At 38.3% G+C, this 12653-nt stretch overlaps 1 protein-coding gene across 6 annotated transcripts in view; it reads left to right on the top strand.

Moving 5' to 3' along the window:
- DDX10 (DEAD-box helicase 10) overlaps positions 1–12653 on the top strand; it is a 274322-nt gene that overhangs the window by 25056 nt on the left and 236613 nt on the right. For 4 of the 6 annotated variants that reach the window (XR_013404274.1, XR_013404273.1, XM_015115626.3 and 1 more), the window contains exons 8-9: positions 1464–1626; positions 3112–3196. Coding sequence is in view for 3 of the 6 variants with exons in the window: in XM_015115626.3 (XP_014971112.2) it covers positions 1464–1626; positions 3112–3196 (248 nt within the window). In the remaining 3 variants the exon portion in view is untranslated. Of the gene's footprint in view, positions 1–1463; positions 1627–3111; positions 3197–11138; positions 11250–12653 lie in introns of all 6 variants that reach the window. The other 2 variants (XR_013404272.1, XM_077964258.1) reach the window with 1 other exon arrangement.

Here is a 12653-nt window from a genome sequence, read left to right on the forward strand (position 1 = left end):
CAGTGTGGGCCGCGTTTGCACCATATAATCTTTGAAACCTCATTCTTGAGAGATGCCCCCAGGAAAATGTCAATGACCTAAGACTCCTTGATGGGCAGGAGAAGAGAGAGATCTCCTCCAGGGACTTGGTCTTCATGTCCTTGACCAGACAGCACAGCTTAGTGACTGGCATCCCTTCCTTGGCTTTGCCAGTGGCCTTGGTTGCAGGTGCTGTTGCTGAAGCCTCTGCCGAGGCCTCTGTGGTTTCCCATTCCCAGTCCTGTGGACCCTTCTGCTGCACCAGCATCATCTGCCATTTGGTGTCTTCTTGGAGAAGCTGTTTTTACATCTTGACAAAAGAAAGGCCTAAGTCCAGCTGTCTCTAATCCTTGCCTGATACTGTCCCAGAATCAGAACCTCCCTGGCAAGTAGCGAATTGCATTTGAGAAAGTAAATGACTAGTGATTGGGTAACAAGTCATTTTGCAATTCACTTGGTTTCCCATTCTTTATTTTCAGCAAAATTGAAGAGAGACTTTATCTTTCTCTTTAACTGAGCGAATAGATCACCAAAAATTATTTGGAATAATGCATTATGAGTTTTGGCCTGTTTTATAGGAGCTCAGAATTAAACTTCCTTTGAGTTTTATTTATGTGAACAGATTTTAACCCCCATGTTAGAGAAAATAAAATAATGTTGAACTCTTTTCAGTCTAACAATCCATAGTATCTGTTTATGGGTACATAAAGAGAACCAAAACAATTAACTCTATATAGTCCCATACATTGAGATATATTTACAGTGTTTTTATTTATGTCTAACAGTTTTTTAAATCAAATCCCAACATATTTCTTGGTTTGATCAGTTCTGTACTATTGATTATTTTAATAATTGCTGAGTCTGAGAGGAAAGTTCAGTCAGCCTATGGCCACAGGAAATTAAAATAAGCTTTTTCTTTTGTAGGAAATGAGGTATGATAACATGATCAATAAAAGGCTTTCAAGCTTCAAACTTAAGATGCAATTCTGTGACGTTAGGGAATAGAAATGTGAATTAAAGGAGGGAAGGAAATCAAATTTCTTAAAATTAAAGAAGAGTTCACATTTTTTACTTGGTTGAAATTGGGTATCACATTGCTCTGCTGATGAGAATCTGTGGGATACATTCATAAGAGATAAGTGTTTATTTTAAAACATCAGTATTTACCAGAAATTGTGTTCTTTGCTATGATTGAAATTTTGGAAGATTTCAGATACCAATACAAAAATATAAGAAGAGCATTTTTTTGAAAATCAAAGGAAATACATGAGCAAAAATCTTTGCAGACCACAACTCTAAACTACATTTCTCTTTCTCTGCTCTATATTTGAACATTTTTTTAATTGGTAAAATTTGTGCTGCTTAATACATTTTTGCTGTCCGTCTTCTAAGCTTTATTGCTGTCATCTGCCATAAGCAAACTTATTCTTCTGTTGATGCCCCAGGTCCAATATCTGTACCGAGTGTTTTGCCGGCTACGTCCTGGTATTTCTATCCTTGCCCTCCATGGTCGACAGCAGCAAATGAGAAGAATGGAAGTCTATAATGAGTTTGTCCGTAAGAGAGCTGCGGTACTCTTTGCTACTGATATTGCAGCCAGGGGGTTGGGTAAGAAAACTTCCTACCATGAAATTTCTGTGATCATGGGAAATGTAATTTGCTTATAAAGTGTATTTTGGGAAATCTGATAGACTCAAATACTTGAGTTTCTTTTCTTATTTTGTAAGAGAAAAGTAAGTAGTAAATTGGTAGCAATTGACTAACATTAAGGATGTATCAGTGAAAATTTCCATAGTATTTGTATCTTTTTTACTCTTACTGTTTCATGATAATCACACCATAGAATACTGAGGAACCTACAAAATCGAAGAGATTAAAAGTTTAAAGATATGAAAACAATTCTCGTTTCTTTGAAAATTGGAAACTTGTTTATAGATACTGAACTCATTCAACAAGAAAAATCAGTGAAATCCATGTTTTCACCATTCTAATTTTTATCTGATAAATCACTACATTTAATGCATTTAAATTTATTTTCAAAAAGCTGCTTTGTTGATTATACAACTCCTGGCTTTGTGGGAATGGATGGGGATGGACGTAATTAGAGAGGGAAACTAGACATAGGAACAAAGCGTGAGAATAAATAGGTGATAATTCGCATCCTTCAGTCACTTAATTTTATTGTATTGTTAATTATAGCAAATTTGAAGCATACACAAAAGCTGAATATGTTTAATCTACCCTCATATACCCAACTTTAACAATTATCTTTTTCATAATCCTCCTCCTGTCCCTCTTGGAGTTCTCTAAAGTGTATGTCAGATGTCATGTTTATTAGTTTAGGCTGGAGTACAGTAGCATGATCATAGCTCACTGCAACCTTGATCTACCAGGCTCAAGTGATACTCCCACCTCAGCTTCTCCAGCAGCTGGGACTACAGGCATGTACCACCATGCCTGATTAGTTTTTATTTTACTTTATTTTTTATTGTACTTTAAGTTGTGGGGTATATGTACAGAACGTGCAGGTTTGTTACATAGGTATACATGTGCCATGGTGGTTTGCTGCATCCATCAACCCATCATCTACATTAGGTATTTCTCCTAATGCTGTCCCTCCTCTAATCTCCTACCTCCCGACAGGCCCTGATATGTGATGTTCCTCTCACTGTGTCCATTGTTCAGCTCCCACTTATGAGTGAGAACGTGCGGTGTTTGGGTTTCTGTTCCTGTTAGTTTGCTGAGAATGATGGTTTCCAGCTTTGTCCATGTCCCCATGAGAAGTCATGCTTTCAGGTTATTAAATATTAGGGTATTTCACTATTTGTCCGACACAAAGCAATCTGTCTCTTCTGTGTCAGATACGAAGTAATCTACATATTCAAACAGTCATTAATTTTAGTTCATTTTGTCAAGAGAAATGTTTACTATCTCTTGGTTCATGCAATTAATTTTACTTTTAATAGAGTTCATAGATGATATCCATCAGTTTGATGTGATGAAAAGTCCTGGCAAGCAATATTGTAAAATAAAAATAGTGCAGCAGGGCAGATCTTGTAACCAGTTTCTTAACTTCACATCCCTTCTCTATAGATTTCCCAGCCGTGAATTGGGTTCTTCAGTTTGATTGTCCTGAGGATGCCAACACATATATTCACAGAGCAGGTAGAACTGCCAGGTAGGTGTACTGACTAATTTCTTTTCTTTTGCTGCTATCTAAATAACAAAACTGCTTTCCCAACTGCAGATAAACGAAGAAAGCAGTTCAGGTAAGTAAGTGCTGATTTGGCATTTCATGGTGTGAGTTGATAGCAACTTGATGGCTACTGTAAATCTTAATGACTAAGACTTGATTAGTGCTGCAAAAAATCCATAAAAATCTTATTTTAGTTTGTTTTAACTTTCTTGTACTTTACTTTTCAGCAAAACTGCTCACTGAAAGTCATCTAATTGAATCCTAATGACCTGTCAGTTAGGTCTAGGACTGCAGTAGTCTTCACTTATCCTCAGGGGTTGTGTTCCAACGTCCCAGTGTATGCCTGAAAACTCAGTACCAAGCCCAATATATGCTATGTTTTTTCAATCTAGTAACTGAGACAGTTAAGTAACTAACAAGCGGGGTCTTGAGCGTGCATATGCTGGACAAAGGGATGATTCACATCGTAGGCAGGACATAGTGGATGGTGTGACATTTTATCAGGCTACTCAGAAGGGTGAGCAATTTAAAACTTATGAATTGTTTATTTCTTGAATTTTCCATTTAATATTTTTTGGGCCTGGTTAACTGTGGGTAACTGAAACCATAGAAAGCAAAACCACAGATACGGGGTGGGGGGGGACTACTTACTGTATTATTAAATCCCTATTTTCAGATGAGGAAACTGGATCTTTGAGCAGTTAAACAATTTGTTCAAAGATCCACAGAGCCGAGATTTGAACCCAGGCAGTCTGGCTCATCTAGTCTAGATCTTGTGCTCTTACCTTCTAAAGTATAGGCTAAGAAGAGGCTAAGTGGTTTGGAATCACAGATACCTCTTTTTCCTTTCTTCCTAGTTCTGGAAATAGAGACATTGCTGAAGACCACTCCCTCTCTCTCCTCTTTCCTATACTCCCCACTTTCCCCCCAAAATATCCTATGTTTGCTCAAGGGTATGAGGAACTGTCTAGAAAAGAACTTAGTAGGCTGGGCACTGTGGCTCACACCTGTAATCCCAGTCCTTTGGGAGGCCGAGGTGGGCAGATCACGAGGTCAGGAGTTCAAGACTAGCCTGAGAAACATGGTGAAACCCTGTCTCTACTAAAAATGCAAAAAAATCAGCCGGGAGTGGTTGTGCGCGCCTGTAGTCCCAGCTACTCGGGAGACTGAGGCAGGAGAATCACTTGAACCCGGGAGGCGGAGGTTGCAGTGAGCTGAGATCGCACCACTGCTTTCCAGGCTGGGCGACAGAGTGATGCTCTGTCTCAAAAACAACAAAACATAGTAAAGTCAGTCATTTGGAATTAAGTGGCATAGAAAGGGATCTGAATGAATCAAAAAGGATTACACAATCTATCATTGCTATTAAGCTGTAGCAGCGAAGCTGGGAGGTATATGTTCTTGGTAGAATTGTAAATGGTTAACATTTTTCTAGATAGCATATGGTAATACTTATCAACAACCTTAGAGTTGTTCTTTTTGTCTTAGTAATTCCACATCCAGAAATGGATCTTAAGACAATAGAGATGAATAAAGCTTCAATATACATTTGTCTTGTTGATGTTTGTAGTGTTTAAGAATTGGAATTTACTTTATTATGCTGTTTAGATTATGATTAATTGTGGTTAGCCACAGATGGACTGTTTCTTCGGTTTTACATTTTTGTTCTGTTTTCTTATCAAAACTGGATGATTGGGTGTTTATCATATGGATTCCGGGATTGGTCTAACTAGACCAACGGTTGCTTCCAATTTCAAGCCACAAACTCTTCTCAAAGCTTTCCCAGGGATGTCAGGATCTTTAGGCCCTAGCACAGACTGTCCTGTCTGGCAGGCTTGCTTTACCACCTGCCCTGTGCCCACTTCAGCAAGTGGCACCAGGTATGAAAGTGTGCTGTATCCCTTGTTTACCTAGGAAGTCCCCTTGGAGTTTAGTTCTTTTAGATTTCTATGCATTTATATTTTTTGAAGCTTTGAAGAAACAATTTTTTTGTTTTTATGTGGTCACATTTTGTTTCAGCTGAAGTGAAGGTTTTTTATGTCTTTTTATAGCCTAGCAAGAAATAGATCTTTTTAAAATTCGATTTAATTTTCATAAGGTGTTTGAATGTTTGAGTATTTGTTTTTTTTATTTTTTATTTTTTATTTATTCATGTTTATTCTGTGGGCCATCTTTAAACATGGTTTATAATAAAAATGCACTCAAATTAAATGTGCTTCTTTTCACCAGCATGAAAGAAGGGAGAGAACAGTATAATAGTGAAAGACTATTTAAAAATAGGATTTTTTTTTTTTAATACTTTAGGTTCTAGGGTACATGTGCACAACGTGCAGGTTTGTTACATATGTATACATGTGCCATGTTGGTGTGCTGCACCCATTAACTCGTCATTTACATTAGGTATATCTCCTAATGCTATCCTTCCCCCCTCCCTGCTCCCCACAACAGGCCCCAGTGTGTGATGCTCCCCTCCCTGTGTCCAAGTGATCTCGTTGTTCAATTCCCACCTATGAGTGAGAACATGCGGTGTTTGGTTTTCTGTTCTTGCGATAGTTTGCTGAGAAAAATAGGATTTATGTATTAGCGGGTTCAAAAGTAAGTCTTAATTGCAATTGATGATGTAGTTTTAAACAAGCAATACAGTTAGGATTGGATTTTGTATATGATGTCATTGTACATTTGGACAAACTTGCTTTTAGAATTTTTTTTCTTATTGGAACTAAGTAAAATGGGACATGGGTAGAATAGTTGCCTGTTCTCCATTTTTATGAGGGGGTAGTTGGTGCCTCATTGATCTTTAATGTATTAAGTACATCGTTTTTGTTTTGTTTTTTTGAGACAGAGTCTCGCTCTGTCACCCAGGCTGGAGTGCAGTGGTGCGATCTCAGCTCACTGCAACCTCCGCCTCCAGGGTTCAAGTGATTCTCCTGCCTCAGCCTCCTCCCAAGTAGCTGGGACTATAGGCACCTGCCACCACACCTGCCTAATTTTTGTATTTTTAGTGGAGATGGCGTTTCACCATGTTGGCCAGGTTGGTCTTGAACTCCTGACCTCAAGTGATCTGCCCGCCTCAGCCTCCCAAAGTGTTGGGATTACAGGTGTGAGCCACTGTGCCTGGCGAGTACATGTTTTGATTGTCATTCATAGTGAGTATTTTGGGAAGTCATCAGTGGTGGTCGGTGGAATGACCTTCTCCACAGTGTAATTCTCCTCAGTAAATGTGTAGTTGTGTAAATTGGTACGTGTACCTGTGCACATATCTGCATTCTGTGCTCCTGTGGGCCTCTGGATAGGCAAGGTTGGATATGGTGTCTCACAAGTGCATTGGGCCAGGGGTGTGGGAGCTTTTTATTTTTATATTTTCTTTTCCTTTTTGATATCTTTAATATAATATATTCTTTAATGTGATTATTTTGATATGTATTACATACTTTTTAGATGTCCCAGTGGTATTGTTGGGGACAGGGCAGACTGATTCCTAAATAGAATACATTTAGCAGTAAAATTCTCCCTATATGAAGATTATTGGACATGTCAATATAAATCAGGAAAAGATTCTAGAGGGGAGAATATTTCAAGGTTCTTGGTACCTAGAGAAGTTGATGAAAATTTTATGTAGTTGAACATGCCGTGGTGAACATTAAATTGGGTCTTAATGACTGTGGAGATGAAGAGGAGTTAGAACATCATCACATTATTGTGTCTGAAGAGAGAGAATACTAATCTGAAAAAAATGTTGTAATGTAATTTTTAATGTGGTCATTAACTTTTAAAGCACAAGCCTGTTTGACCTTTTGTAACCAATTAAAAATATTTTTACTTGACTATTTTAGATGTATAGTTAGTGGAAAGGTTTAGCATATATAATGCTTTTTTTTTTTTTTTTCTGGCAGTTTAAAAGTTGCCAATAATGGGCTTAAAGATAATTAGAAAGTTTTGTGGGCCATGAGACTGAATAATTGAATTGAATAAAGGCTAAATTAAAATTTGAATCTTATTAAAATCCTGTGTATTCGGCTGTAATTAAAACCAAGTTGCCAGATAGTGTTTGCTTTTGGAATTGAACATTTCCTATCGACATAGGAAAACAAAATCATTAGCAAAATAGCTGAGATTTGGGGAATCTTTTGTTTTCTTTTTCTTATTTTAGCTAAAAAAGTGATTTGGGTACTTTTGCCTTGAAGTACCTAATTCTGTATTAATTAATTTTACCTTTCTAAATTCCTTTTGATCTGTAGCAGTTGAGAAATTTCCCTGCATTTTCCTTAACCATCACACCCCTTTTAACAAAATGGTCTCCTTTAGAGATAAGTGAACCCAGGTATATGAATATAGTTTTATAATGCTGTATCCTGTGATACATTCTACCACTTTAAAAAGCAATTCTCTTTAGGGCTTATAGTTTTTTTGGTACAAAACCAAGCTATTCCAGTTTTTATAAAAATGTCCAGTTGAAAGTAGAAAATATTTGGGAACAGAAAATAGGCATCAGGTATTCTCAATTAAAAAAAAGTTTTTATTTGGGGAGGGTGGGGAAGGGTTGTGGGTAGAAGATGGGCATTCATATATAACTATTTTCTTTTTTCCCCAGAATAGTGGAAGATAAAATAATTTCAGCAATATTCTAATTTAGCCTTATTTGCCTGGCTAGGTTTTGTGGTGCTCAGAAACTTTGTAACATAAGGAGCAGAATGTGATTCCACTAGGGGACAGCAGAGGCCAGACCTTAGCATTGCACACTCACCAGTAGCAGCTTAGATCTTAGAAAAGAGGAAGATGGCCACTAGTTAAAATCTGTAATAACTTGTGAAGAGTTCATGGCTGGTTGTGGGAGAATACTGGTACTTTATGGAATAGCTAATGATAATTTTTTTAATAGGCTCTTTAATTGGTTTGTGAATTGAAATAATAAAGGTAAAAAGACAGTTTTCATGAGCATTTACTTTCCAAGGGTTACCATGTGTACCTTAGATATAAGATAGAAGCAATCTTTGTTAGTGAAAATGATTTCTTTCATTCCTTTAGCTTACATTTGTGAAGGTCTACAGTCTGCTCCTCGTAGATAGTGGCTGATGCTTCTTTACATGACCTTCTGCCTTTGTTGGTATCTAAGATTTAAAGGTTACATAAAAGGTCACAGCAAATTTATTTTGCATCTGGAAGCAGTGAGGAGCTGGGGGAGAGTATAGCCAGTATGGCTGTAGCAGTAGATAAGGAGGGCTTATATTTCTTAGGAGCCTGTTTCCCAGGCATCCCTTGGGAATATTTCTTAGGAGTCTATTTCCCAGGTACCCCTTGGGAGTAGGGGTGCCCCCACTTTATTCTCCTGTCTACTCAATACAGCAGGCAGAGTGTTCCTTCTAAAACATAAGTCGGATTATATCACTCCTCTGATGGCATACCATTTCACTCAGAGTGAAAGCCAATGACCCCCTGGGCCTAAACTAGTAATCCCTTTCCCTCCAGTTTCCTGGTATTCTCCCCTTGTTCTCTGTGCTCCATATTGGTCTTGCTGTTTCTTGTATGTGCCAGGCATGCTTTTGCCGGTAGGGCCTTTATACTGGTGCTCTGTCTTTTCTGCTGGAATGCATTTTCCTCAAGTATCCACATGCCTGTCTTCCTTACCCTCCCCTACCACTCCTTTTCACCCTGCTCGACATTCCTTTTTCCAAAGTCCTTTATCACCTTCAAATATACTAGAGTATTTACTTAGTATATTTTTACATTGCTTTTCACCTTGATTGTAAGTACCATAAAGGCAGCAATGTTTGTCTAGTGTACTGATATACCCTAAGTGCTTAGAACAGGACCTGACATGTAGTTAGACATTTGAGATAGTGATTCAGACTCACGAATCAGATCTTACCTAATATGTTAATTATCCTAATATGTTAATTTATTGTTGTGTAACAAATTGACCCATGGCTTGGTGACTTAAAGCAGTAACCATTTATTATTGCAATAACCATTTATTATCTTGCAGCTTCTGTGGGTCAGGAACCCAGCCAGTGTGGTTCGTCTGGGTCCTCTGGCTCTCAGTCTATCACAAGGCTGTAATGAAGGTGTCACATGGTCGTTTAAGGTTCAACTAGGGTTGCATTCATTCTCAGATTTATTCACATAGTTGTTTCCAGATTCATTTCCTCCTTGGCTGTTGGTCAGAGGCATCTCTCAGTTCCTTTTCATGTGGTCTTCTTCACAGGATAGCCACAGCATGGTAACTGACCTCATCAGAGAGGGCAGATGATAGCTGAGGGAGAGGAAGATAAAGCAGTAATGTCTTTCATGACCTAGACTTGGAAGTCGCAGTCCGTCTTTCATGTAACATCCTGGTGGTTGCATGTCAGTTCTGTTCCTTGTTGGGGAACTACACAAGGGTGTCAATACCAGGAGGTGTAGATTATTGGGAGTTGTTCTATAAGCTGCCTACCACACCCAACATTGAATTTTACCACTGATTACAAGGATAAAAGCAATCCTGAGGTAGAGGTGAAATAGGAAGAGGTGTGGGATCTCTATTATAGCTCCCTGGTTATTTTCTTGCCAAATTAGGGCAAGCTGTGGCCCATGTTAACATAGAAGACTCTAAATAATGTGTAGCTTAGATGGACACTTGCATAGATGGACTATTTGTATACTTGTTTACAAAGCCCACCAGAGAAGCATACTTTCAAATCCATAAATTGTGAACAACCATGGTACATCCTATTAAAAGCCTCTCATAGGTGAGAACTCTCACCTAGCAAATGTTTGTTTCCCTGGAGATCTGTCATTAATATGTTTTCTAGGAGATTTGACCATATCACTTTTATTGGGGTGTAGAGAGCGCAGGGCATCCTCTTTCCTACCTCCCACCCCTGTACTACACAGAGAACGAGTAGACTGTGGTTTAGCCTTTTACTTCCCAAACTCAATACATATTTGTATGAATGAACTCATTTAGCTCATCGAACAACTCATGAAGGAGGTTCTCGTATTAGGAAACTCTTTCTCAGAGACTTTAAGGTAGATTATGTCTACGATTTCTCAGTTTAGTAAGTACCAGGCCTGGGATTTATGCTTAGGTCTTTCTGACTCTAGAACTCATTCTTGCCAGTTGTGCCCTGATCCAGCTGTTTACATCCAATGGATTATGTCTAATGGAGCAGCCCTGCTGCTCCCATGCGGGGCTTCTAGAATGCATGGGAGCCAGTTACTGGGAGAAGAAAGGTAGATGTCTTGAAATTTGTTGACATTTGCGGTCATGAAGACAAACTAAGAGTGTATGCGTTTTCTTTCTTTGGACTATGAGAGATAGACATCCTGTAGTTGTTCCATCACTGCCTTTAGAAAATCAGGAATCTGAGGTTTGAATTTGACTTTGTCACCTATTGACCATGTACCCTTGGACAAGTCTTTAACTTCTCTAAGCCGAGGCTTGTTCTCTGGTAAAATGGGGTTAATCGTATCTCACTCTGTTATTTCCTGGAAGGATAATTTTAGGTAGTATCAGTACCACTTTCATTTGAGGTTTCTTTTTATTCTTAATCTGTTACAATTTAGCCTTTTTTTGTAAAAAAAAAAAAAAAAAATCTTTTCTGGAGACAAAGTTGATAGAATTTAATGATTTCTACCCTTTCTCTGTGAACCCCATAAATCCTTGTTCTTAATCAGTTTGCTAGAAGCTTTCCATGCAATATGTATTAGCCAGCTTGGTTTCTTTCTAATTACTTACGGTGAACTTCATTTGTCACTGTTGGGCCTGACATGGTATACCTGTGTGTTATTTGAGATCTTAAGGTGCAGATGACTTTCTTTTCCCCAGAATATTTCCAAACCTGTTCTTTTTTCCTTTTTTAAATCTAGTGTAGAATCTTCAGACATTCTGTAAGTCAGAGATAACCTTTTTCCTGGAATAAGCTCTCCTTTGTACCATGTTGTGCAGGAGGAACAGAACAGTTGGACTCAGATCCCTTATGGCTGTCTTTCTGCATGTGCATAACAGACTGTACTGTTCTCCCCCAGTGACATGGAATCTTGGGAATGGTTGTCACAGGTAAGGCTGAGGTACAGGGAGAATAGAAGGAGATACAGGGCAGGAAAAAGAGAGGACTCTGCAATAGTAGAGTGTAACCAACAAATGTCTCCCTTTCTCCACCTCTTGATGATTGTATTGTGAGCAGTAGCTAGCAAATCAGTAGTCAGAGTTGTAATTTTAGATCCTAAAGGGACATAAATCAGTCAATTGTATAATGTAGAAATAAGAAACTGTAGTAAATAGTAATTTATTTTATCTGAAGTTACACAGCTAATAGTATAACAGGACTAGAACCCAGTTCTTTTGACTAAATCTGGTGTTTTTTTTTTTTTTTTTTTTGTGACTGAGTCTCGCTCTGTTGCCCAGGCTGGAGTGCAGTGGCGTGATCTCGGCTCACTGCAACCTCCGCCTCCTGGGTTCAAGTGATTCTCTTGTCTCAGCCTCCCGAGTAGCTAGAACTACAGGGTACACCACCACACCTGGCTAATTTTTGTACTTTTAGTAGAGACGGGGTTTTACCATGTTGGCCAGGTTGGACTTAAACTCCTGACCAGTGATCCATCTGCCTGATATCCCAAAGTGCTAGGGTTACAGGCATGAGCCACCGTGCCTGGCCAAGTCTAGAGTTTTATCTGCTGATAAAGCTTCTAGTGTTCACTCACCAAATATTTGTTGTGCATGTGTTAGGGACACATGACAAATGTATACATGTCCTCAAATTTAATAATCAAGATAAGGAAATATACTAATATTGGTAGTACTAGGATGTATGTTAAATGAGGTAAGAGTGAAACAAAAGATGTAGGTCTTAAAAGTATTGTTTTTTAAAAAACTTATTTTTAATAACTTGTATTACAAAAATAATGCTTATTCACTAAACAGATTCTAGACTATAATGACAAAACAAAGTCACCTAAATTGACTACTTAGAAATGTTTTTTTCTTGTACGTGTGTGTATATTTTTTCTAGTTACAAAAATGGGATTGTTATAAATAAACTTTCTGTAACCTGACTTGTAACATGGAGAACCAGGCTAAGAGAACTGAGGGTGGCTAGGCAGCTGTGAATGGCATATCACAGACCATGGTAGGACGATAGTGGAAAGGATGAATGAGCAAAGTTTAAGGGACAATTAAAGACCCAACTGGAATGGAGTTGATGTGTTGGAGAATCTGAATTTGAGTAGTTAAAGATTATTGGTTCATGGGTAGAAGGCAAATTATTGCCAGAATGGCAGGGCTTTTTTCCTGCCTCTGGCTCTAGTTTGTTTGAAGGTTATTTCAGTGGAAGAATTACCTTGTACACCCAAACCGATGGTCTGGATTCCTGTTTTAACTAGAAATACTAGTGAGCTGCAGGATGTGGAGAAAAGCTTCCTGATATCAGCTAGACAATCATGACCAATCTGTTGAGTATTCTTG

Source organism: Macaca mulatta, chromosome 14 (genome assembly GCF_049350105.2).
Source record: "Macaca mulatta isolate MMU2019108-1 chromosome 14, T2T-MMU8v2.0, whole genome shotgun sequence".
Taxonomy (NCBI): Eukaryota; Metazoa; Chordata; class Mammalia; order Primates; family Cercopithecidae; genus Macaca; species Macaca mulatta.